This window comes from Drosophila simulans, chromosome 3R (assembly GCF_016746395.2).
Source record: "Drosophila simulans strain w501 chromosome 3R, Prin_Dsim_3.1, whole genome shotgun sequence".
NCBI classification, from domain to species: domain Eukaryota; kingdom Metazoa; phylum Arthropoda; class Insecta; order Diptera; family Drosophilidae; genus Drosophila; species Drosophila simulans.
Genome location: NC_052523.2, coordinates 8,842,556 through 8,868,927, shown reverse-complemented (window position 1 = coordinate 8,868,927; position 26,372 = coordinate 8,842,556). Strand labels below are relative to the sequence as shown.

General features: G+C 43.5%; 5 protein-coding genes across 10 annotated transcripts; 2 read left to right on the top strand and 3 right to left on the bottom strand.

The window, feature by feature from the left end:
* LOC6727718 (transcription factor IIIB 90 kDa subunit) lies at positions 1–15,914 on the bottom strand. The gene is made up of 7 exons (XM_002103044.4): positions 15,631–15,914; positions 15,204–15,572; positions 15,039–15,143; positions 1,768–1,917; positions 1,478–1,704; positions 495–1,422; positions 1–431 (listed from the first exon to the last, which is right to left on the bottom strand). Exons 1-7 carry the CDS (start codon positions 15,701–15,703, stop codon positions 295–297), a joined length of 1,989 nt encoding a protein of 662 aa, XP_002103080.1. The 5' UTR covers positions 15,704–15,914; the 3' UTR covers positions 1–294.
* On the top strand, positions 4,575–14,798 carry LOC6727719 (BTB/POZ domain-containing protein 6). 4 transcript variants are annotated; one of them, XM_016175488.3, is made up of 6 exons: positions 4,575–4,710; positions 9,159–9,499; positions 11,441–11,962; positions 12,026–12,179; positions 12,246–12,920; positions 12,979–14,798. In XM_016175488.3, exons 2-6 carry the CDS (start codon positions 9,205–9,207, stop codon positions 13,514–13,516), a joined length of 2,184 nt encoding a protein of 727 aa, XP_016034293.1. In that variant the 5' UTR covers positions 4,575–4,710; positions 9,159–9,204; the 3' UTR covers positions 13,517–14,798. The 4 variants fall into 4 exon arrangements, with proteins under 4 accessions (XP_016034293.1, XP_016034295.1, XP_039151606.1 ...); XM_016175490.3 differs by having other exon boundaries at positions 4,576–4,794; XM_039295672.2 differs by lacking the exons at positions 4,575–4,710; positions 9,159–9,499 and adding an exon at positions 10,425–10,807.
* Positions 15,915–16,148: 234 nt separating the features above from the next.
* Positions 16,149–17,575, top strand: LOC6727717 (protein phosphatase 1 regulatory subunit 7). 2 transcript variants are annotated; one of them, XM_016175491.3, is made up of 2 exons: positions 16,149–16,250; positions 16,329–17,575. In XM_016175491.3, the coding sequence occupies exon 2, from the start codon at positions 16,479–16,481 to the stop codon at positions 17,457–17,459; it is 981 nt and encodes a 326-aa protein (XP_016034292.1). In that variant the 5' UTR covers positions 16,149–16,250; positions 16,329–16,478; the 3' UTR covers positions 17,460–17,575. The 2 variants fall into 2 exon arrangements, with proteins under 2 accessions (XP_016034292.1, XP_039151607.1); XM_039295673.2 differs by having other exon boundaries at positions 16,164–16,183.
* A 261-nt stretch (positions 17,576–17,836) lies between these two features.
* LOC6727716 (protein CREG1) lies at positions 17,837–19,318 on the bottom strand. 2 transcript variants are annotated; one of them, XM_016176538.3, is made up of 4 exons: positions 19,166–19,318; positions 18,436–18,886; positions 18,289–18,370; positions 17,837–18,169 (listed from the first exon to the last, which is right to left on the bottom strand). In XM_016176538.3, the coding sequence occupies exons 2-4, from the start codon at positions 18,877–18,879 to the stop codon at positions 18,060–18,062; spliced, it is 636 nt and encodes a 211-aa protein (XP_016034291.1). In that variant the 5' UTR covers positions 18,880–18,886; positions 19,166–19,318; the 3' UTR covers positions 17,837–18,059. The 2 variants fall into 2 exon arrangements, with proteins under 2 accessions (XP_016034291.1, XP_039151608.1); XM_039295674.1 differs by lacking the exons at positions 18,289–18,370; positions 19,166–19,318 and having other exon boundaries at positions 18,092–18,169; positions 18,436–18,942.
* A 452-nt stretch (positions 19,319–19,770) lies between these two features.
* LOC6727715 (leucine-rich repeat protein soc-2 homolog) lies at positions 19,771–26,032 on the bottom strand. Its single transcript, XM_016176537.3, has 3 exons — positions 25,873–26,032; positions 23,646–24,237; positions 19,771–23,358 (listed from the first exon to the last, which is right to left on the bottom strand). Exons 2-3 carry the CDS (start codon positions 24,133–24,135, stop codon positions 21,914–21,916), a joined length of 1,935 nt encoding a protein of 644 aa, XP_016034290.2. The 5' UTR covers positions 24,136–24,237; positions 25,873–26,032; the 3' UTR covers positions 19,771–21,913.
* Between the last annotated feature and the right edge of the window lie 340 nt (positions 26,033–26,372).

Here is a 26,372-nt window from a genome sequence, read left to right as displayed (position 1 = left end):
TTAAGAGTGAAATATTTATTTGCAGCACTTGGAGGCGCGCCACGGTAGCGCCAACAATTAGAAGCTAGCTACGAGTACCAGCCCAGAGTGTTCGGGAGCACCGGCTCAGCGCCTGCCCGCGCCGACATGGCTTAAACATGTAAATGGCTGCAAGGAGGAGGCCATGATTTAATGGCCTCCACGGCTAAGGAGCCCAGGAAATAGCGCGACGGCAACAAGTGCACGGTCGGGTACTATAACGTCTGAGTGTATATGTATACTAAAATGCTTTAAACGCTAAATGCGAGCTTATGCCTAGTATTCCTCCTCCTCGTCAAAACCGTAGCCGAACTCATCGTCGTCTCCGCCCGTGTTGAGCATGTCCTGAAGAGTGGCCTCCGGTTCTGCCTCGGGTTCGACGTCAGGATCATCAGCATCTTCGTCCATGTCATCTGGGGATGTAATGAACAGATTTACTTGCTGCCAACACATGTTATTTACAGGATTTGACCCACCTGCTTCTACCACTACTGCTGGCTTGGTATCCGGCTGCTCCACATCAGCAGCTTGGCTGACTGGCAGACCCACCTCAAGTTTGGGACGTTTCCTACTGGGTCCGGGCAGATCGTAGGCTGCCCTATTGCCCCTACTCTTGGAAGGAAGAGGACCTTCTTCCACTATAACCGGCTGATGCTTCAGCTCTTCCAGAGTGCTCGGTTTGGTATCGGCACTAGTTGTGGGAGAGTCATCAGTCAGCCCGCCCATGCCGTCAGTCAGGGTCTTGAGGATCTCATAGTTGATCTTACTGGAGATCTTCTTCTCCTGCAGCATCTTTTCGATGGCCTCGCCGGCGGTGGACGAGGGACCAATGACTTTCTTGCGCGGCTTTCGCTTCTTCCGCTCCGGCTTTCCCTCCTCGCGTTCCTTGGCCAGCCGCTCGTCGCGTTCCTTCTGCTCTTGCAGATACTCGGCATTGAGGTTCTTCCACATTTCCAACTTTGCCACCGACTCCTCCTCGGTCAGCACGTACTGATCCAACTCGTCGTCGTTCAGATCGTCGGTGATGAGTTCTTGTTCCTGCGGCTGCTTAGCCTTTTCCACGTCCTCCAGATCACTTTGGGTCACCCTACAAATAGCCTCGATATCCGGCCGAAGGCCTTCGATCCCAGCCACCAAACCACCTGGTTCTGCCTTCTTCACGTCCTCGTTCTTGGCTATCAATTCCTTAATAACCTCTGCATTAGATTGTTCAATGAACTGCCTGGACTCCTCCAGTTCAATATCCTTTTCCGAGCTGCTGGTGGGCGTGCTTGGCGAGCTCAGTGGAGTTAATCCCTTAGCCTTAGTCAGCTGACGGTAAACAGAGTTTGAGTACTTGCCTAGGTCTTTTTCCAGATGAGCATCGATTTCTTTTTGCAACTCTGTTAGCTCATGCTCGCCCATCTTGAATGATTGTGTAATTAGTCTCTTAAATGGAACACTAGTCACAAATACTTACATCTTTGATCCTCTCACGATCCTTTTTGCGTGCTGCCTTAAAGGAAGGCGGATCCTGTTCGCGCTCCAGATCAACGGTCATGAACTCCTCCAGGGTCAGCCCTCCCGAGGGCGTTTCAGCAAACTCCGAAAGTCGCTTCCGGAGCGTTGACTCGTGTATCTTGACCACACCTATCACGTCCAGCATGGTGCGACTGAAATCGTGCATCCGGGCCGCAATCAGCAAAGCTTAAGGTCGAAAGAAATCCCCCTCAGCCGTGGCTATTCATTTCGATTTCACGGTTCACTCACCTGCTCCACAAAGGCCAGTGGGTCGTCGTCCCGAGTGCATGCAGTCCTTTTTCATGCGCTGCACAATCCTCAGAGCCGTCATCGAAACCTCGTGCGTTTTGGCACCCAACTGCAGTCGGTTGGCGAAACGCATGATGTACAAACACGGGTCTGTAAATATAAAAACAAGAAAGAAATAAATATGCGCAAAGAAATATCATAAAACTTATGGTTAACATTAAGATATTAATTGATTAACACGGAAAATTTAGAAACAAATTAGCGAACAGTAAGGCTAATTTATATGGTTATAAAAATAAGATTTATTAAGTAAGTCGTACAGTAATAAACGGAACATAGAACTAAGGAATAAGGTCATCATCAGTAGAGAACCACTACACCAAGCCGCAGTTTCGTAATAAAATCTAGAGATTCCAATAAAATACGCCAACTGCAAGAGCATCAGACGAAGAACTTGTTCGACGACCTTGAAGCCGGGTCGGTCTAGCCAATGAAACCGAAAACATTCAATAACCGGCCCACGTCTCCATGGACAGCTGCCGAAATAAACAATCTTGAACCCGAACTTCAGGTCCGATATTATTCAATTCATTCAACTTTTACATGGCAATGAGAGGTGCAGAGAGCCGCTGTGGGAGAGTGAGCAAACAGAAGACTTTAAAACCCGAAGAGCCAGAGATTTTCTATCATGCGAGAAGTTTTGCTTGTGCGCTCTGCACGAACATCACGCATCCGTCACGTAGTCCCGCCAAAGGTTTTGGGCCATTCATTGGCCTATTAAACCGATAATTAGCTATATTTGAACTAGATGATAGACTGGCCCTGCCAAGGAAACCCACCAGACAACATGTGCAATTAACACTTGGCCCAGTCATTTCGGCCAGACCGAAAAAACAAAAGCCAAACGCAAACTCAAACAGCAATTAACGCACAACAAATACGTAGAAAAAACAGTGCGAAACGCATTGGAAAATCAAAACCAGCAGACACTCGACCTTGTCAAAGTTATTTGCCAATCTTTTTTTTTATATTTTGTACTTAACTAAAAATTTACAATTTGCCCACAAATTGGTCTGGAATATGTGGAGAAGCCAGTGGTTTTTCTAAGAGTTCCACGGTGGCTCAACTTTATGGTCACTGGAGTTGTACAATTTCATTTTACATAATTGTTTAAATAATTGTTCAAGATAATGAGAAAATAAGTGGTAGGCCATATCGGCTCTTATTATTCACATAATTACACAAAAGATACTTTGCTGTACACAATTTAACTCATAATAAAGTCAAAAACATAGCGGAGCTATTTTTTATGGACAACTGAAGAAACCCCACATTGAAATACTTATAATACACCGTTTATTTAAGCATAATTTTTGAAGCAAGGCAGAACTGGTGTTCATGATAAAACAATTATATATAAATATATGCACTAAAAGGCAAAATTATAGTGCAAATATGCATCTTATACCGAAATTCTTTGCCCCAAAATGCCCGATTATAAAATTTGTACCTCAACGAGCTACTTTTTATGCATCCATCCACCCGGAGGTTAGCACATTATCCCGGAACTCACTGCTAATCCTTCGCCCTTCCCGAGTTCCCGTGCTGGTTGTTTGTGCAGCGCCACTTGACACACAAAGCCAGATGCTGGTAAACGTCAACCCCTGCTGGCCGAGTAAAGGGGGTGGACTGTATGGAAGATGCTTGTCAAAGTCTCGCCAACTGTGCTCCTCAAACAAAACAACACAAAAAAAGGAACTCCGCAAAGGAGGAAAAAAATTATTTATTAAACCCTAATGAATGGGCACATTTGTGGAGGCCCAGAAGAGGCGGTCCTCAAACTCTGGCGCCCCCTGAAGCAGCCCCTTGGCCACCGCCCCTGCTTTTTGTTGCTACTGCCACTCGTCGAGTGGTCGGTCCACTTGAAAAATGATGCCGCTGATGCGGTGACTGCGAACTGTGATCGGAAACAGTGACTGCGACTGCATTGACCCTTCAGCGCAGCGCCCACTCATCTGCCACAGCTGTTACTTGAGCTGCTGCTGATGGGGGCAGAAACCGTTACTGCTGCACTCAAAGAAATATATGCTAACTTCAAATCAATCTTTCAAGCGTTAAGATGTTTATTATGTGATAATGAGTATATTATATATAAAGGTACATATGAAGGTGTTCAAACTCTATAGAGTTTAACTTTATATATTTATTATTTATTTGTTGCATTATTTTTAATTTGTTTCTTGCAGTGTTCTGCTCCGCTTTTTGACAGTTGCCAGCAGGGCTGCTGTTGCTAATGGTTTCTTAATGTTGCCGCCCCTTGTCGCAGCCCATTTGCAGCGATATCCTGCGAATTCCGCAACTGCAGCTAGTGAAATTATTATTATTTAAACTTTATTTTTGCGTTTGTCATGACAGCAATTATCATTCTGATTGCACCGCCGACTGTAACCTACCCCCCTGCCCCACTGATTACTTCTGCATTTGGCGAAAAACACCAGCGATTTGGGTTCGAGTTTTCGAGTTTCCCTGCCGCCGCCACAATTAACTGCGTTTTGTCGCTTTAATTGTTTTGTAATTGACCAAGAACGCGAGATTAATGGGGAAGTGAAATCTGAGGAAATGTCGCGTACCAGAGTCGTGCAAACAAAACCCAAAATTAAGCGAAAACCCAATCAAAGCCCAATCGTCGCATTTATCGCATGCAATTTCTGTGTGACCGTCTCAAGGCGAGCGAATGAAAACCGAAGCTAAAGCCATATAGTCGATCGTGGTCGATCGGCTGGAGAGTCTCGAGTTGCCGGTTTTGGGACTCAGTTGAAAAATTAGTAACTCACTACGAATTCGTTCGTTGACTCGCGCAGTCGCAGTCACAACCGCCAGTCCGTCGAGAAAAACAGCCAAAATTCAAAACGTGGCCGGTCGTCGCGCATGCGCAAGCCAAAAGTAAAAAAAGAAATATATTCAATTAAAATCCCTCTATGTGTAGGGCCCATTTCATCAGTTGTTGTCAGCCAACAAATTACAAAAGTGTGTGTATTATTCGCCTGATATCTTGTTAAAGTAATAATAATCGTTGACAAAGTGCGCGTAGCTCGTTTGTTTGTTCTTCTGTTGACGTTTTTATTTATGTGCACTTTTGTGTTTTTTTCACTTTTTCAACACTCAGCTGACAGCTCGGCGATGCCGGTTGAGCGTAAAAAAAATATAAAAAAAAACATGCGAAGAAAATTGCTTTGAGTGAAGTGCAAATACAAACGGGGGAGCCATTGAAAAAATCCCCAAAAATTCCGCACATATAATTGCTTCTAAGCTCGTCGATCGGTTTGCCCCCAAAACACATTCTCACACCTGTCACGATCATCTTCCCTGCACGCTCTCTCTATCTCTCTTTATCTCTCTCCCTGTCCCTGTCTCTGTTTACTGTGTATCGAAGTCATCGAGTTTGGCTGCGGATAAACAGGTGCTGTGGTTAATTAATTGTGCCAATGTTTAACCCATTAAGTGCCACCCGGAAAGTGCTTTGCAATGCTAAGTTCAATCAGCGAATCGAAGAATTTCGCTGCCAATGCCACTGCCACACAGCCGCTTCATTAACTGCAACCAATAATGGATATCTCTCGAATCAATAATGAATGACTGCCTAATGATGGACGCCTCCATATCGAAATACAAATATAAACAGTCTGAGATCTCAATCAGGGCTAAAATCTCTTATCAGGCTTAGTGTGGCTTAGCCAGTTCCGCAGTGTAATTATCCGTTAGCTGCACTCTCGGTTAATTGCCGAGCATTTGGTTGTAATTTACTGCCCATAACTATGATTTGTGTTTAGAGGCGCTGCTTTTAATGACAGCTTCCCCCTTTCAGTGTTTGGGGCTATTTCGAAAATACTTCAATTTAGCGGGCAGCCAAAGTCCCACACTATTTCGTGTTTGTATTTCGAAACAAGGTAAACCTTAGAAAAAAGCTCATAATGCCCCACCCAAAAAGAAGAGGAAAGGTTGGGGAAACAAACAAAAGACTAAACGTCGGATTCGCATTTAGAATTCCACTCGAAGATCGCTCAGGCTGTAGGCATGAGCTCTCCAAATATTAAGTAACTCGATGACAATATATAGGTTTTGACTAATATATATGCAGAAGAGGAAACGAAAACGGGTTTCGAGTTTCGAGTTTCAAATATTTGACAAAAGAACCAAAAGTCGCCATAGCCGCAGAAATCGATTTAGAATTCAGCAAATCATTGCGAGACGAAAGACCATTGAAATGGGGATTTTTCTGGGCCATAAAAGAATCGAATGCAAATAACAAAAGTAAGCGATTGTAAAAAAATGTTAATTCGTCAAGTCATTAGACAAAATGCAACATGACTTACCAAATAATCTCAGGCCATATGAAAAGTGAGTGAGGAAAACTGCATGTTAATGTCTATAAAATTATCCGCAAATTAAAGCGTCTAAAGCCAAAGACGCTGGCTGCAAAGCTGAAAAGCTGCAACGCTGAAAGACTGAAAAACCAAAAGACAGACAGACGGTCTGAATAATTGCGAAACAACCTAAGGGCACTCGAACCGAGGTCCAAACTCACATGAACATGAACACCTCAAACAAAAGTCGAGACTCTCAGAAAATGGAACTCTGAAGCTTGACGAGAATTAGACACTCTGGTCCAGAAATATGGCCAAATGAGTCGTCAAGCGCGGCGAATGCAAAGCATTCAAAAGCTTGAAAAGATGGAGAACTTGTACTAGAACTTAGTGCACGTCCAGCAATTACATAATATTATTGCACAGATTCGAAAATTTGAGAAATCAAAGATATAATCATCATTCTTAATCCTTTGAACACAATCGATGCAACATGCATTTTTGACCCCAATTTTGGCTTATACCTAAAACCGAAAACTCTTATTTTAATCGTTCCTTGAAACCCTTATCAGATTACAGAGCTGCAAATCGCCGTAAAAACACAAAACAAAAGCACATAAAAAATGTACAAAGTTAGCGAATTGGACAAAAAAAAAACCAAAAATAAAAATAAAAATCAGACAAGCGCGAACCCCATAAGTGCAAAATCGGCAAATCAACGAGCTCTTTTGCCGAAACACTTGACCGACTGATCGCCCCATCGACAGTTCGAGTGCTTTTGGCCAAGAGTTCGACAGGTTATTTTGTTTTATTGGCCACGTGAGCGAATGTCTGGCAACTGCGATGTGAGTGGGGACACCAGAGGTCGATTGCTTTCGCGGCTTAGATTTTATCCGGAGAATCCGAGAGCGGGGCGTTCCATGCCTTATGACGCATTTGGTTAATCAACTAAATGCGTGGCAATTGCAAAATGGCCTGCAACAAAAGGAGCTCGTTAAAAAAGGGCCCCAGAGTAATGGGAAAACAAAAGACTCGACGACATATAGTGACTGCAAGAAAAAAGATACAAACTCTTCATTTTTGTTCAGCTTTTTGTACTTTTTTCTGGTTTGCTGTGATCTTGTGCATGTGGTTGGTTTTTATTTTGGATTTTTCTTTCATTTTTTCTTATTTTTTTTGGCAAGCATGTAATGAGGAAATAAAAATCGAAAGTGTTACGCGGGCGTGTTGCTTTGGGGTCTCCCCTTTGCCACCTTTTTTCGGTCAGTGTGCGGCGAGCGATTGAGATGGTGGTGACCCGAGACTTGGCCAAAAAGTGGGTCGCACCATTTGCAATTAAAGAGGCAATGAAAAGTGAAATAAGCCCCGAGAGCTGAGGAAAACAACGACGAATCGTACAATTGACAAAAGGGCGAACCCAAAAAGTTAATGCAAGCGGCAAATGCGATATGAACCTTTGAACCAAAAGTGCATTGGCAGCGCGGAAAATGCGCATTCCATACGAAAAGCAGCAATCAGAACTTAAATAAAACAAGCCGAAATTTAAATGTGGCTGGAAAATAAGAAAAATAACAAAAGCCCACAGCTGATGAATAATAAACGTGACTCGATTGTTAAGCCATGAAATTAATTTAGCATAAATTGTGTGTGTTTTGCATGGCAACTAAGAGGGCTGAGGGGTTGGGGCAATTTGTTTAAGTGTACATACGAGTCAGAAGATTTAAAAAGTACTATAGTAAACAGATGATTAAATATAAGCCTTCCCATTGAAATGTCTATTGAGTGTGCTAAGTTGAAAATTATTTCATTAATATTAAATAATCGCTGGAAATCAAAATTAATTTTTTGAGATGCCAAAACGCCAGATTTCACCATTACCATCAAAATATTTGACAAAATTATGCCTAGCGATTTATTTATCTTAACCTTTGTGTATTTATTCCGACAAATGAGTGATGACGCAGCAGATTGATAAATTCATGATCCTAAATTGCGATGCAAATATTCTCCATTGTTTCGATACCTGTTATGCAACACAAATATGCTACTGTCATTTAAATGATTGGCATCAACACGAAAACCGAAGAATGTCCAAACTAATAGAGTTATACTAATTAATAGATTCGCTCGCCCAAATATTTTTCATATCAGCTCAAATTGCTTCAGTGATGAAAAACTGAAACCAAAACCCATTTAAGCCAAAGATCCAACTCATTTTAGCCCGAAGATGTGCCGAAGCATAGAGAACTTCATTAGGCGTCGATGGCAAATTGCATTGTTTAACATGGGCGTGGCTGCGGGGGAGTTCGAAGTAAATCACTGTGACAGGTGGAGCGGGATACCTTTATCCATGTGGATATACATATATGTACCTATATACACTTACTTGTTGATTGTGGCAAAGACAGGCCGTGACGAGACAAAAAAAATTAAAGTGAGAGAAGCAAAATTATGTCCATGTCTGTCGCCGTTTTGTTTTGGTTACGGACTTCGCTGTGCTGCCAATTAAAAGCAGCCGCTTGCATAATTTCCGCTGGCCGAGAGTCAGGTGCAAGAGTTCTCCAGTTGACCCAAAAACCATAGGTCTCAATGGGTGGGGGTCACAATCAAAATAAAAAAAGAAGAAAAAATAGAGAGGGGCTCGACTTAATTCACTTCCTGAAGCTAGCTAATAAAATGCGACAAATGCGTGCGGGCTGGAGTTGAAATTGAAAATGGTCGTGGTAATGGAAATGGAGAAGTGAAAGTGGAGCCCGCTATTGGCCATTTTTCATACGAGTGGCGGGCCAAAATTGATTCGAAATTGTATCATTTATATCCATAAAAATCAGATTATGTTACATATCAAAAAATTACTATTGCGGCCAAACTAATGGGGGTTTCATTACAATTTGCGGTTAGCTTTCAACAAAAAAGAAATAACTTTTATCTCGCTGATTCTATTCATCAGTTGTAATACTCTTTATTTCCCGGTAAAAGAGCTAGCTGATTAATTTTTATATAATTTTTCTCTATTTTCGATTGCAGCCGGAAGCAGAAGTAATGTGAAGATGAGCCCGCAGCTGACCGTAAGATGATCGAGGCCTTTGCGAATCATTTCAGCAGCCATCTGGGACGCCACCTCTTCTACTGGGCCATCGAATCGAGCAGCGCCACCTCGGGTAACTACGGCCTCAACCTGCGGCTCTCCGAGCTGATCAACAAGTTCCACGGCCCCCTCGAGCGGGGAGTGCAAGTGCTGGACCACCTGCTCACCCTCGAGGAGGACGACTTCGCCGGCCACTGGGGCAGCGCCTACGCGCACAACTATGAGCCGGAGTACGCCGCTCGAGTGCCGGAGAACGAGGAGCTGCCGCCTCCAGAACACAGTGAGTTGAAGACAGTTCTCGTACTGTTTAGGTATAGGAATACTAGAGAATAGAGGGCCACCTTTTATTGGTTTTATCAGGCGAGCGACAGATTTCCGATACTCCAAAGTATGAGTCAGAAACTAACTTAGCCAAAGGTCAACAACATGTTTTTTATTTTTCGGCACACATCTTCGATCCGCTGCCGGTTGGTGCTTCTGTTGGTGGGGCTGCTGCAGAAACTGGTTTTACTGTACACGAATGTGCTAAGAGATAAACAAACCTTGACAAGTAAGCTCGGTGGCCGAGCAAACACATCAAAATCGATTTCAAGTTCAGCGATATGTTTCTTCATAATAAATATTCGCGGGCCAGGCAATAAATAATAGTCCAAATACGATTCGGACATGCAAATACCGGGTAAAGCCCCCAACAAGGTTGATCGAAAAGAGGCAGAGGAGACTTGTAAAATAAAAGTTTTCAATTCGGAGGTGGTTACACACAGAAAAATATATAGTCTATAGACTGAACTGTGATGAACCTTGTGGGTGGAGTTTGCTTTTTCACGCTGAAAAAGCTTAGATAAATTGAAAATGCAAATTAAGCGCACATATTATAATGTTGAAATATGAGAACTTTTAGGACTTTCATTGAAGATCCTCTTTTGCTGTGTAGCATAAGCCTCTTGAATCGGCCCTATTAGCTCCCACACGTACGTATTTTTATGGCGCGCCATGACGGAAATACATATTAGCACCGAGTGGCCGTGATATAATCAAAATGGATTGCGAAATCCACAGTTGACGTATTTCAGCTAATTTAAATTCAAAACAGGCGCCCAATCGCGGCGTTCGCCAACACTGGCACATAGAGTTCCGCAGCAAATTGGTGTGACCAGCTGGCAAAAGCCCACGAATCAAACCTTCTCAGCACATTACCCAACCGTTATACTCAGCTGATCCGAATACAACACTGCTTGGAACAGCTTTCCAGCCCTCGAAAAATACTTGTATATTCTATTCTCTGGAAAAAATAATAAAAAAAAAACAAGGAAAGCACAGCAAAATGTCATACGATTGACTTAAGTGAAGGCAAATGTTTGATCAGCGAGCACTCGACTGAAGTCTGACCAAGTTTCTGCGTTTTCCCACTCCGGAGAGCTCCGAATCGCACTTTTCCCTGCGATGGCCAGCAGCAGCAACAATTCCAATTCCACGGCCAACAATCACGGAGGCCACAATCCGCTGAACCGACTGTCCCTGAAGTCCGCCGGAAAGCGAAACCAGGAGAGCATGTCGCATTCCCAGCCGAACGGCGGCTGGATAAACGGTAAGGCGGAAAACCCGGAGGAAAATCACCGAAGGAGCCGACTGTTCTAGGGGGTGTCGAAAGGGGGGATGGGGGCACGGCAGGTGCACTGCGTCTGTGAGTTATTGATTTTTCACACAACTTAAGCAGTGTCGCCAGGGGCGGGGATGGCGGTGGGGCTGGACGGGAGGGGCGCTGTCTGGCAACACAAACAAAAACAACATTGCCCCAATACGTTGCTATTTTGAGACGCTCCACTTTTAGAAGACAGCGGAACCTCAGTAAGAACTTCAGTTTTGTGTTCGAATAAAATGAACCTTAAAAACTCTGTGTAAAGGTTACATCAGCCTTGACTTTTATAGCTCGATGTTCAAAGATCGAGGTTTATTTTTAGGGCTAGAATATGCTTAGCTCATAACTCGACAGGTACATACTGTGCCTACATAACAAGGCCCCACTGTACCTGGGGTGCAATAATTGTGGAAAAAGGGGAGACCCTGGCATTTGTTATTTATGATGCACACGCAGCGGAAGTTGCACAAATGTGGCCACGCGTGCTGCTGATTCTGAGCGAACTGGGTGGGATCATTAGAACAGCGATACGTAACCCGTTTAACCCAAATGTTAAACCATTTTCCGAAATCTCATTTGCAGTGGAAACTCTGAACAATGGCAACGGGCTGCTCCACTCGCCGCCCCACAATCACCAGCAGCAGCAGCAGCAACAACAGCGAGGCGGAGGAGGAGCATCGCCAGCTGGAGGCGGAGGAGGTGCCTCTGCCGCAGCCGATCACAATATCCAGATAACGCAGCCCATCAGTGCTCCATCCTCGCCGTTGGCCTCACCGGGCGCCCTCAACAGCAGTGGCAGCAGCAGTGGAGGTGGTGCGGGAAGTGCCGGAGGAATCTCCGGCAGTCCCACCGCCTTTTGTCTGCCCTCCAGTTCCGCAGCGGCAGCGGTGGCTGCCATCTCCGCTACGCCCACCAGTGGGAGTGGATCGTATGTGTGCTCTGCCGGAACCAACTGGCATTTCGCAGCTGTGGCAGCATCCAACGCCATCGATACGGCTGATCCCAACTGGCAGGCCAGCAAGGCGACGGTCCTCGAGAGGAATGCAGCCATGTTCAACAACGAACTGATGTCCGATGTCAAGTTCATTGTGGGCGGAGAGTTCGGTGAGCATTTTGTTTTTAAATAGCCAATAAAACAGCATTGCTCATGACCTGCATTTTTCACAGACATCGATCCCATTCAGACCATTCCCGCCCACAAATATATTCTCGCCACGGGCAGTTCCGTATTCTATGCTATGTTCTATGGAGGACTGGCGGAGAACAAGCAGGAAATCAAAGTGCCTGACGTGGAACCCACTGCCTTCCTAACGTTGCTAAGGTAAGATATTGAAATCCCAATCAACCAAATTGGAATTGTATATATATCCTCTATGATTCCGCTTAGGTACCTTTATTGTGATGAAATCAAACTGGAACCTGAACACATTCTGGCCACGCTGTATGCAGCCAAGAAGTACATTGTCCCGCACTTAGCCAGAGCATGCGTCAACTATCTGGAGGTGAAGTTGACGGCAAAAAACGCCTGCCTACTTCTCAGTCAATCGCGTCTGTTCGAGGAGCCCGAGCTGATGCAACGTTGCTGGGAAGTGATCGACGCCCAGGCCGAGATGGCGGTTAAGTCCGAGGACTTTGTCGACATTGATCTCAAGACCTTTGAGTCGATTCTTTCGCGAGAGACACTCAACTGCAAGGAGATCCACTTGTTCGAGGCGGCCCTTAACTGGGCCATGAACGCCTGCGAGAAGATGAGCATCGACGACACGCCGCAGAACAAGCGCCGGCTGCTGGGACAAGCGCTGCACCTCATCCGCATTCCCACAATGTCGCTGGAGGAGTTCGCCAACGGCGTGGCCCAGACAGGCATTCTTTCATCGCAGGAGACGATCGACATGTTCCTGCACTTCACCGCTAAGATGAAGCCCTCCCTGGGCTTTCCCACACGCTCCAGGGCGGGATTAAAGACCCAGGTCTGCCATCGCTTCCAGTCGTGCGCCTACCGCTCGAACCAATGGCGCTACCGCGGACGCTGTGATTCAATTCAGTTTTCGGTCGATCGAAGGTAAGTTTTATCTAACAAATGGTTATTGGATTCAGGTAATTAAAACTTAATATTTCAGAATTTTCATTGTGGGTTTTGGACTGTACGGCTCGTCGACTGGCGCTGCCAACTACAACGTAAAGATCGAACTTAAACGCCTGGGCCGCACGCTTGCAGAGAACGACACCAAGTTCTTCTCGGACGGATCAAGCAACACGTTCCACGTCTTCTTCGAGAATCCTATTCAGATCGAGCCCGAGTGTTATTACACCGCCTCCGTAATCCTCGATGGAAACGAGCTTAGCTTCTTTGGCCAGGAGGGCATGTCCGAGGTGCTAATGGGCAATGTGACATTCCAGTTTCAGTGCTCGTCGGAGAGCACCAACGGCACTGGAGTACAGGGTGGCCAAATCCCAGAGTTAATCTTCTACGGACCCACCACAGTGACAGCAATGAGCTCGCCCACCAACTCACTGTGTCCCACGCCAATTGGTGGCGCTTCCTCCAATGCAGGAGCGACTTCAACCGCAGCAGCCGGAACAGCTGTTCCGAATAGCAGCAATGGATCTGGCAATAACGCCAACAGTTCTGGGGAGGATGGCGACGGAAGCACCTGATGCGCACAGCTCTATTGCGCCGAGTGGCAGGGAGCCTGCTACTACCGCCAACAGCAGCAGCAACAGAGGAGACCAACACAACAATACAAAACACAGCAACCGCAAAAGATACAGATACAAAATCGAAACTCATGGGTTTTCAGTGCAGCACAAGAAAGTAAATTGGAGTTTTAGGCGCATATATATATATATACCAAGATAGTAGAGTACTCTAGTTTTCATAATAGTCCTATATATAGACATATATATACACGTCAAAGCATAGACACATATATATACACCTCGGCAGTGCGTTTTAAAGCTCCAAGACGGTTGTCAGTACGTGATCATTTCAAAAAGAAAGTCAGCCGATGCAAGTCAATCGATATAAGGAATTTGCGATAATTGAAAAGTTTCCTTCGATATCCCAAGTATGTTAAGCAGTTAAATCAATCGTTTTGCAGTTCTAAAACGCATTGCACATAGTCTGTTGGTAATGCATATAAAGATATTTTCAAAATCGAAAAAGTTGATCATATACACCCTTAACTATATAGATGCAGATTAGTAGTTGACTCGAAAACTTAATACGTTCCACGATTTAAGAGGGCGGGATGGGGTAATACGGACGCTATATAGAGACGCATAGATAAATGCAATAAGTGAAAATCGGGCAATCAGTCAAGCTAGCGTTAACCAATATTCTAAAGACAGTTAAAGGGAGAGTGGACAAAAGCTAATACGATATATACCAAACATATTTTTGCCAGCATATACCTAACATATACACACATCTGATCTGATAATGATAAACTATAGTCCTAAACACTTCGAGGGAGAATAGGCCATGTTAAGAGTTGCATACGACGAATTTGAAAGCCAAGTTAACCAGTTTACGAAATAGCAAACAAAAAAATCACGAAGAAATCAAGGGATCTTGTACGATAGTATGCGCACAAAATCTCCTATACATATATATTCGAATATTAATCTTGTAGTACGCATTATATCTATTTCGTAGTTGTTCCATTATATCTCTCATACATACACAATATGCCTTTCTACTGATACTAAGCCCCGTACTTCTCCTGTGCATTATTATAGCCTGCTGTGCGCAACAATCAGTTTTATGTTCGAGTTTTGGATTTCTTTGGAAATTGTACTGATTTTTTGCTTTTGTTAAGACAATTATGGTTTTTATATACATATATCTATATAAAATGTTATCCTGTATTGATTATGAATCTATTACCATTATGTACTTTAATCAATCAAAATACATTATTAGATTTTTGCGAATTTACTTTCTCAGAGTTAAAAATTTTGGATATTGGGATTGACCATCACTTAAGTAATGCATAAAGAAAACAGGGGCGAGCTTAGTAGTTTTAAAGACCTGAGGAGGACAAGCAAGTCTAACAAACCCAACAAAATAGTTCTAAAAAAACAAGTTACAAATTACAAATCGATCTCATACTTGACTTGACTGGACTGGACTTGACATACTTAATTGTATAGTTTAGTATTCACAACGTTCACTCACCCACAGAAGGTATGTTGATACAAAGGGAATGTGATAACTTTAAGTAGGTTCGCCCAAGCTCATAGGAACAGATTTGCTGTACATCGCTGATGTCGATGAGGAGATCTGTGAAAATGTCAATAAGTCCATAAGCTACTCTTTAGGCAAAACGAATGCACAACTCACGGGAGGTGCCCTCTGTCCTGCAGGTCATGTACACACAAGCCGCGTAAATGTGGGTGCTCTTTCTGCCGCGGGTCAGATGCCTACTCAAAGCCATCTTGAAGAAATTCAGAGCAGTATCCGCATAGTGCTGGGATAGCTGCAGCTGCTGGCAGAGCAGTGTGATGTCCTTTTTGGCCTTTTTGATGGTCACCTCGCGGGATTCGGTGCCCGATCCCACCTGGAACTTGCCGTAGCCATAGTTGGTGGCACCGCCCGACGACTCGGCGGACACAAACTGGCCAATTGCGGCTGCTCCATGGCCCACTTCCTCGAACTGGACTTCGGAAACAATGAGGGAATCCTCCAAGACCGAGCCGCAGTTCATGCAAACTACAGTGAATAGGTGAACGTTAGTGTTATGGACATGGTTCCTTGGATGTCATTATACCTCGATCTCCGCGAGCATTGTCTTCCTCGATCTCGTTGGATCCGCAATTGCGACATTTTAAGCCCGTAGACATGATTGTTTGTTCTTTGCTTAAATAAACACTGCCACCTGCAACGCTTTGTTTTTAACCGTTGTTTTGACAGTTTAAACTACTTGTTTGTTGTCATTTTAAAGCTATTTTCAAGTATTTTTTTTAACAAATTGCAATTTGTTGCCAATTGAATCAACACGCTTGGAAAACAGCTGATTGAAACCCTCCGGCGTTTCTTAACACTGATTATAGAAAACAAAATGCTAGAGATGCGCAGTTCTCAATCAAGAACGACATTGGCACAACTGCCTGAAAAACTTACAAGAGATATTAAAAAATTAAAAAATTCTGCAATAAAAATACAAGTACGTAGACCTTGTTCCAAGAATAATGATTTAGTTTATTTGGCATATTAAAAATCAACATATTTTTTACATTTATATTATATGTTATATATATAATACACGTTTCGCATTGTGTTCTTAGGTGCACATCTCTAGCAGAAATAGTGTTAAAGTGCCGGTAAGCTTGTAAGGTGACGAAGTATTTTGTTGACATATTGAATCAGTTAGACAAGAGGGAGTATACTGTTAGTTTAAACTTAACTTATGAATATTTACTAAATATTTTAATACATAATTACCGTGTGTTCTTGCTTTTGTAACAGTGTCAAGCTTTGACGTCATATTACTTTAAAGAAAGTCACCCCACTTTGTTCAACACCCTGAGCAGCGGAATAAACAAGTCAAGTCAGCGTTTAATTTTCGGAAGTCATTTTGAATTATAAATAAGAAAAGCCGGTAAATTTTTATACGTCATGGGCGATGCTGATCGTGCGATGAACGAACCGGAAGCCGCCAAAACGGTGTCCGGAATCCAGGTGATTCCCGCCGAGGATGTGGCTTCCATTGAGGATATAATCACCATCGATCCGGACTGCTACGAGCTCGATCTGAATCACCGCCGGATCGAGAAGCTGGAGAACTTCGAGCCGCTCACTCGAATCGAACGCCTGTTCCTGCGCTGGAATCTGATCAAGAAGATCGAGAACTTGTCCAGCCTGAAAACACTGATTGAGCTGGAACTATATGACAACCAGATCACCCAGATTGAGAATTTGGACGACTTGACCCAACTGGAGGTGCTGGACATCAGCTTCAATCGTCTGACGAAGATAGAGAACCTGGACAAGCTGGTCAATCTGGAGAAGGTCTACTTTGTGTCGAACCGCATAACCCAAATCGAGAACCTGGAGATGCTCACCAATCTGACCATGCTGGAGTTGGGGGATAACAAACTGAAGAAGATCGAAAACATCGAAATGCTGGTGAATCTACGACAGCTCTTCCTGGGCAAAAATAAGATAGCAAAGATCGAGAACTTGGACACACTGGTCAATTTGGAGATACTCAGTCTCCAGGCCAACCGCATTGTCAAAATCGAGAACCTAGAAAAGCTTGCCAACCTCCGCGAACTCTACGTTTCGGAAAACGGAGTGGAAATCATTGAAAACCTCTCCGAGAATACCAAATTGGAGACCCTCGACTTGGCCAAGAACCGGTTGAAGGGCATTGCCAATCTGGAGAAGCTGGAACTGCTCGAAGAGCTGTGGCTGAACCACAACGGAGTCGATGACTGGAAGGACATAGAGCTATTGAAGGTGAATAAGTCGCTGCAGACCATCTACCTGGAGTACAATCCGCTGGCCAAGGATGTTCGCTACCGCTCCAAACTGCGCGACATCCTGCCGCAGCTGCAGAAGATCGATGCCACCTTGTGCAAGGTGCCCGGTACCTAGATGGAACCACTGTAAACCCCTCGAAAGACTAATCCACGGCGTTGCGCCACTACATTTATATCGATTAACTTTGAAAAACTGCGTTTAAAATATACATTCAAATTAACCACTTTAAAGGATTTATATACTTTCGAATGGATTATGTGCAGGGATTTAGTTTGCTATCAGACGTAAGTACATAAGTAAGTAATAGGTAAGAGAATTTTAACATCTAATGTATAAAACTAAAAAGTGATGTATATGTACACATAAATAATGTATATTGTTTTAAAATGTAGAGTATATACTGTTGCTGAGGAGCTTGAATCTTATAGTCAGACTCCTAAAGATGAAAACCCTTTAGTTAAAAAATTCTGGTTTTAAACCAAAACAATACATTTCAGCATGTCGGAGTACATTCAACGGAATGTATTTTTATTTATATCAAAGTTATTGTTCTATCGAGTGAAATCACAGAGCTCAACTGATAAGTGGCTTTCGAAAATGTCTTTTGTCTTCATTCTTTTCCTTTGTGGCTGACACGTTGTGCAAATATGCTTATCATTTAATTTGTTGACAAAGTATATGAGGAGTCAAGTTGTTTCCTTCTGGAGGAGATCATCAATTCGAAACAGCGTAATAGTCAGAGGCGCTCACTTTGTGAGGACCCCCATAGAAGTCCAGAACAAAGATGTTGCTGATTTCCAGTTCGCAAAGGTAGAAATTGTGGGCTGCAAAAGAAACAATGTATTTATTATTAGTATATACATACTTAGACATTTTCTTATCGAGCTCTTCATGAGGTTCGCTTTCACCAAGTTGGCAATTAATAGATAATGTCGTTACTAACCTTTTACCCAATTGATGGCAGCTGGATGACGCCTCACATAGGCATCCAGCGATGGCTGATAGCTTTTGTCGCTGGGATCCATCTACAAATATATATCCGAAATATTCTTAATCCATTTTCAAATAGGATTTACTCAACGTTACATACCTTCTTCACCTGTCCACTGATCATGGAGCGGGCACATGTGGGCTCCATGGGATCCTTTCCGCCCTCCTTGCACCTGAGGGTCTGCTCGTCACTGAACAGGAGTGTGACCTTGTTGTCATTCTGCCAGTCGGGACCAGTGAAGTCCAAATCGGTTAGCAGGAATCGAATGCGTCCAGTGGACTTGTTACTAGCATCGCTGTCGTCTATGGAGATAATGTTGACCATGGGATACCCCTTCACCCGTTCGTTGGTGGAGAGACTTCCCACAGCCGCCCAATTGGCTCGATGCACCAAATCTCTGGCGATCTTGGCGTGATTTAGCTCCTGCTCTCGCTTATATTCTCTAATTACACGCTCATCTTCTCGGGGGGAGTAACCGGAAGAGGGGTCCAGGCTCAGGAGGGCCAAAATCAGGGCGAATAGTAGGGAGTGAAAGGTTTTCATGGCTTGACTGCAAGTATAACGATTCGGTTCTGAAAGATCACTGAACACTGGACAGCTGACGGGTCAGCATTTATGGACAGGGAATTCGCAATGACTGGCTTATCTTCCGGTCATCGTAATCGCGTATAATCCGCACTTTTAGTACTCTCTGTGTTCCCTCTGATTCACGATGTAGGCCGTAAACAAAGCGGACTACGGATAGCGTTGACCTTTCACGCCTCTCTCATTTTCCTCTGTGCGCCGTATTCTGCCAGTAATTCCCGTATAGATATGTATTTATGCCTACCTGGAGGATCTGGACTAATGGCCCCTGTCGGTACTTCTGCTTTGCGATTTGTTTGTCAACTGACTGGGCTACTATTGCGCCTTTATTATCACCTGCTCCGAGTACAAAGAACCACAACCAGCTGTTTTCAGCAGGTACCTCGGATGCGTTGGGGTGTATGTGACGCATATGTTCCTGCATTTTTCTCAGTTCTGTATCTGTATCTCTCAAAAATCCATTAGTGCCTTTTATTACAAGATGATTTCAAATGCAGCCCCATTAACTGGTTATTTAGAGCACTTAGTCAGTAATGTATGCAGAAAGCAGCGATAAATTATAAATTAAAACGAATATCTAATTAAATAAAGTTTGGGCTTGACCTTATAATATCATTTGATTTTTTCAAACAAATTCGTAGGCATATTGAGTCCTAAGACCAAACTAAACAACAAACAACTTTTGGGTTAATTCGCAGGCCGAGTAAAAAGGTAACACCAAAATAGTTAGCTATTCGTAATCCGAGGGTACCAAGAGAGCGATCATCCAATAACGGTGGCATACAGCATTGCCAGCTTGAATAAAGTAGACTGCTATAAAACTAAGCAGATCTTGAGCAGAGATTGAAGTAGTTTAACATTTTGTTTTCTTTTATTTTGCAAATATTTAGGTATGCTTAAATATGCTTTTTGTTTTAGGAGTATCATTATGCTTGACTTAATCATCTTTACCATATAACTTGTACATTTCACTTTCATTTAACTTGACCTCAATTAACATTTATTGTTTCTATTTGCGATTGGCTCGAAATTTCGCCAAACTCTGGTTCTGAATATCCACCGTGTGTTTGTGTTTTCATTAATCTAGTGTGCGATTATTAGTTTAACATTTATTTGTATTTCTGTTACATTTACGTTTTTATTTTTGTACCGTTGGAAATATACTCTTTTTTTCTCATATTATTAGACAATTTGTGTTGTAATTTAATTACGTTTGCCAGATTAGTTTACCCTGCCGCATACAGTTTGTTTGAAAAATATATGTACATATCTCATGGAGTCCTGAAATCAATATGTACGCGTAGATCTCGAGTGTTTTCTCAAAAAATAGATGTGTAAAAGTTGATCGTACGTGTATAGTGTAAATATGTTTGTATGGATGTAAAACATTTAAAGTTAGCTTCGTTGATTTACTGATTCTTTAAAGATTTCTTTAAAATGTAAAGCCCATTTGCGTTGCAATGTTGGGGGGAGTTGTTCTAAATGGTATTATTCTCCCGTTTTATGCTTACGATATAAAAATAAATAAATCGAATTTGTAACTTCTTTTTGAGCTGATTCAATGCAGTAGTACCATAATGGCAGATCGGAGCTAAAAGGTGCCGAACAAAAGTGTTTTGACAGCAGAAAACTATAGTTATTGAACAGAAAGAACACTTAGTAAATAAACCATTAATCTCTGTTAAACATTCAATTGTTTGTTATCGCGTCAGAACACTTTCTTCATTCTTTTATAAGTAGTGTTTAATCCAACTTCACCAGAAGAACAGCAACTCAGAGTCCATGTTATCCCTAGATATCTTTTGCGCTTATCAGTTAGGTGGCATTATACAATATTCATTTACGCCTAGCTCTTTTTACTTGCCATACAAATATCGTTGATTATGGTTATGATAACTAAATGCATTTAAATCATCTTAATATTCATACAAATCAATTACAGACACACCGACATTAAAATAATAAAGTATACAACGTTAGTTTTTGCTAGTTTAATGCCATTAGCACAATGTGCAGATGGCTCTAGTACTTTACGTGGTTATTTTTAGCTTAGACTAACATACAAAATGCTGCACTACCTTACATTTGCGAAAAATGTAAGCTTGCCTGGAGGAGCCACAAAAAAACATTTGCAATCTTCTTATTTAAACAAATTACACACAGTTTAATACTTGTTGCTTCTTTTTTGCGCTTGCTTTTACAAAATACGACTACGATTAATGTGTATACAGATTAATAATTTCTTAACCACTTTTTGTTTTTAGTTTTAAATTTTTTCAAACAATTCCTTGGCGCTTGCGTTTTTTTTTTGTTTTCTTTTTTTTTTTGAAGTTTTGAACGTTAGGTTTTCTGCATCCTTGACCAAAAACAGAACAGAAGATTTAAAGCTTTCAATTTACTTTCGTTTCGTTTCGCGTGTTACATTTTTGACTAGCTTGGAAGCATGAGTTAAATTAGAACCTAAAGTGCGGACTCTGAAGTGTGATTGAACACAGAAAGAACAAAAAGCAAATCGGGGCAGTTTACAATACGCGGGACATTGGTATAACGTTTTAAAGCTATCGTTTTGTCAGCCAACGCACTCCAGTCGGTTTAAGGGAGCAAGCCTAAGTAGAAGGTTAGCAATTAGAATCGCTTTGGGAAAGGAGCTGATATCAATTACATATAAATGTGCTTTGTCAAATAATTAAAATAAAAAAACCTAGAACCTTTATCAATCGTATCCCGCTTTAGAACGATTGCAACTAAAACACCTATCTATCTTGGCTTTCTCCCTTAATGCATGGTATAAAGGATGGGGACGGGATCTTGCCCGTTAGCTGAGATCGCACCGTTAGCGACGGTCGCTGCTTCTGGATGCAGATCCTCCTGCTGCCGCTGCTCCTCCACCACCGTTGCCACCAGCACCGGGCGCCTGGTTCACCGTCTGCAGCTCGTACTGGTAGTAGCAGTCGCTGCCCACGTAGACGGTGCGCCAAACGCCGTCCACATCTCACATCTGGCGGTATGGCGAGTGCATCTTGAGCCACTGCAGCACCAGCGATGGGCCGCCAGCTTGGATTTCTGGCGGAATAGTGCTCAGCGGGCACTTGTCAATGTTCAGATATTTTAGATTTTGACACAAAGCCAGTTCAAATGGCAGCTTCTCCAAGCCGGGATTCTGGTTGATGTACAGATTCTCAAGGCTCTCTAGCGAACCAATCTCCTCGGGCAGGAACTGCAGGTTATTCTCGCTTACAGACAGGTGAGTCAGGTTGCCCAGGTGGCCGATGCTACGCGGCAGCATGGTGATTTGATTGGTTTGCAGGATCAAACGTTGGAGCTCGTGCAGCAGTCCAATCTCGTGCGGCAGCACCTCAATGCGGTTCTCCTCCAGGTCCAGTATCCTTAGCCGTCGCAAATTTCCAATTGTATTCGGAATCTTCTTGAGCATGTTGTTTGACAGGATGAGTATCTCAAGGTTTTGCAGGTTCATGATATCATCGGGCAGTTTCTGTAGCGCATTTGTGGCCAGATTCAGCTCCACCATGTTCACCCAGGTGCCGATGTCTAATGGTAAAGCCGTCAGCATGTTCTCCTTCATGTTTAACTTGGTGAGACCCTTGGCCCTCGAGAAGATCCCATAGGGAATCTTATCGATCCGGTTGTGCTCCAAGTTAATGCTATAGACATTGGTGAACTGCGCTGGACCGCCAGTGGGATAACTTGCAAACTGATTTCTCGATAGAGTGATGGTGGTTAATCCGCTCAAGCTGGCCAGCATGCCGTCTGGCAGCTGGGTTATGCCATTACCCTCCACGTTGAACTCGTCCATGCTCTTGCAGTTCTTCAAAGTGGCCGGCACGCTACTTAATCGATTGTATCGCATGCCCAGCCGCACCAGGGATTTCAGATTCCCAATACTATCGGGTATGTCCAGCAGTTCGTTGTGCTGCAGGTCCAGAGCGCTGAGGTTTACACAGTTGCCGATGTCCTCGGGCAGGTGTTCCAAATGGTTGTGCGAAACGTCCAGCGTGGTTAGGTTCACCAGCGCGCCGATGGCGCTGCCCAACTCCCGGATCTTGTTCTCCCGCAGACTCAACATGGTCAGGTTGACCAGCTGGCGCAGATCGTCTGCCACGGCGGTGATTCGGTTGAAGCGCAGGTAAAGAGTGGTCAGGCTGCGCAGACGGTAAATCACTGGCGGAATCTCCGCCAGCTTGTTGTGTCGCAGATCCAGCACCTTTAGTTGGCTGCAGTTTTGCAGGGACTCCGGCAGCGAGGTCAGCGAGTTCTCGTTGAGCGCAAGGTTACGTAGGCTCACCAGACAGCCGATTTCCGGCGGAAGTTGGCCGATCTTATTGCTGTACAGATAAAGTTCCGTGAGATGGACGCACTCCTTCACCGTGCTGGGGATCACCGTGATGGAGGATTTGCTCAAGTCCAAGCGCTTGATGCCTGTGGGGAGCATATAAAATCATTACATGGTTGTATGAAGTGATTCACTTAATTCATCTTAAAAACAAATTCAAATTTGTAAAATGAATTTTTGAGTAAATCATATAATTTTGTTTGTTTGTAAAGACTAGCATCTATTCCAATTCTACTATGTATGGTTTTTATATATATATATTTGCATGTTAATTTTGAGGTCGGTAACAAAAATGCTTAAAAAGCTTAATGCGCCATGTTTCTTATTTTATCAAGAAATATGCGAATGATAATAGTATGGGCAAAGTACTTGCCTTCATCACGGCACCGCTGCAGCGCCTTGATGACATCCTGGTCGGCCTGGATCGGCTTGCTTTTCTTGGTGGTGGGCTTGGGCTTGTTGGACTCCGGATGCTTGACGGTCACCATTTTGGGACGCGTTTCGGGCGGCATGTTTGCGTTGTTTTCGTTGTGAAGGTGGCTGTGTCCGTTGCTGCCAGTCGGCTGTTGTCCACTGCCGGTTGATCCACTTGCTCCTCCTGCTCCGTTTGCCGGACTGTTGGCGTTGGACAGCTCCTCCGTTCCGGTGATCGCACCTGCTGTGCCCGATCCTCCTGCAAAGCAGAGTGTTGAGGCCTCGGCGGATACGTCGCTGGTTTTGCCGCCGCCGCCGCTGTTACCACTGCCTCCGCCTCCTCCGCCGCCTTCTGCTCCTCCTCCTGGTACTCCGCCGCTCCTCTCCGCCTGGCCCGTGGACGATAACGATGTGGTCGATGCCGTTGCGCCCGAGGAACACAAGTTCATAATTTTGCCCAGCTTTGCGGTCGGCGGCGACAATGCGTTGCCCAGAAGTGTGCCCAAGCAACAGCAGCAGCAGCCGCGGCCGGAGGAACTCGTTGCTCTACCCTGCAATGGGAATATTGTGATTACAATGCCGAAAATATGCCACAAAAGTAATCTCTCAACGAGACAATAACTACAATCTTTGTATTTCATGTTTTCCTGTGTGCAATCGCAGAAAAGGGAAAGTTTGGAAAACAGTACGCGCAGCCGTTTATGGCTGCACTTTATCAATTCTGCGTCAGCCGGGCGGCAATCGCATCGTGCGTCATCGTCATGGTGCTCCCACCCACGCATCCCCAGCTCCACCCAGCCCCATTTCCGCCCTCCCCTCTCAGTCCGGCTTGGTTACTTTTGCTTTTGTTTTTGTCAGCCGCCGTCGCTCCTTATTAACCAGTTGACCATAAAGTTTTCAGAAACCCTACACGCAAATCAATAATTAAGCATTCCAACAGTGACGTCAAAATAAGGCAATCAAAAATGTTGTTGTTGAGGATTCTGACTACAAAATACCCAGTGTGATCTCATAAATAAATTTCATGTGTAATCGTAATAGACAGCTTATGATGCACATAGTTCTATGTGGTAAATTCTAATTTAATTGCTGAATGGTTTCTCGGCTGACTTGTAAGTTGCGATAAGAAAGTAACTATTTAGTGAAAGGCTGATTTGAATACTAAACAAATATGTACTATAGATAAGATTAGATAAGCATCACTTGCTCCACGCTCATTAATTAAATTAAATGTCACTTAGTTAGTTTAGGGCTGCTCTTAAGCTGCTGATGTGATACTTTAAGAGCTGTCAATGCCGTGGGCCACGTGCAGGAATCGCATACCCCGTGCCGTGGCCAACCAGCAACCTTGCCACCCACCACCCACCGCCTACTGGCCACCACCCACCACGTCACACACGGAACGTTCCTGCTATTTTAACGGCAAATGTCAAGGTCAGCGAGAGGGGGCGTCAGGCGATTCCTGGAAAAGCCAGAGCCAATGCCACAGTCAAAGGTTGAAAGTGCACCGCAATCTGGCCATATGAAAACCATATCTTGGGAAACCGGACGCAGCGTAACCCGAACTGGATTCCTACTCAAAGCGAAAATTTGGAGACACGCTTCTCGGATTTCACAGATTTAGCATATGCGAACAATGCACAATTTTGAGTGGCTGCTCAAGTGGAAGATACACGGGGAGAAAAGAAAAGTACAAATAAAAAGATCTTTACTCGTACTCAAAATTAATTTTGTGTATTTTTTTCAAAATTTAATGTGGAGGGAAAATTAAATATAAACTAGTTTTCAGCCAAGTAAGTCTACTTAGTAAGTAAGTGTTTTTAAGACCGTTAAGTTACAAAAATAATTCTCTTCGATAATGTTTGGACGTGCTAATTCTCTAAGTGTAGACGATTTCATTCGACTGATCCCGGGAATCGTACGCAGCTTATGATAAAGATACATAGATAGATAGATAGATAGAGGCTACTTGGCGAACTGACAGTCTGATTCATGGTAAATTTCCATTTCTTTGATTGCCATTGCACTGGGACCCCATTGTTGTTGTTGTTATTGTTCATTCGCCTTGTTTGTGGGCGGGGAACCAAACACAAATCGGCACAGATACACACTATGGACACACATATCTACAAGGCGCACAAACGTTTGTGGCAGCAACAGCAAAACGCGATGATAGCACAACTTACTGTTTTCACTTAATGTGCCATTAATACGGACTGCTAACGCTCTTTGCCTCTTTCCGCCGATCAGAACACTACTGCACGCATTATTATATTGTTATTATTCAATTTGCACACTAGAGTTGGACCACAGTGCGATTTCAATTTGATAATATCGATGCTTGGACTTATACTCGACTATCGATAGTCAATTCAATAAATAGCCTGTTCATACTAGCGCCGCAATAATTAAGTGAAATCGGTTTTAAATGCACAAAAATCCATGAAAGCTGGTATCAAATTTATTTAATTTGTGAAAAAACTAGTTAGATGTAATCTTATTACAAAAATATTATAACAATATAACAAAAAATATAACAATGATCAACTGTAGGCTGACAAATGTAAAGAAAGCTTTGCCAAAAGCTCCCACATTGGAGCTTTAAAATGTTTTTGCCTCAATGTATACAATGTTGAGACATTCCACGAAAACTATGCGAAAATCAGTACATATTTTGATGTTACTA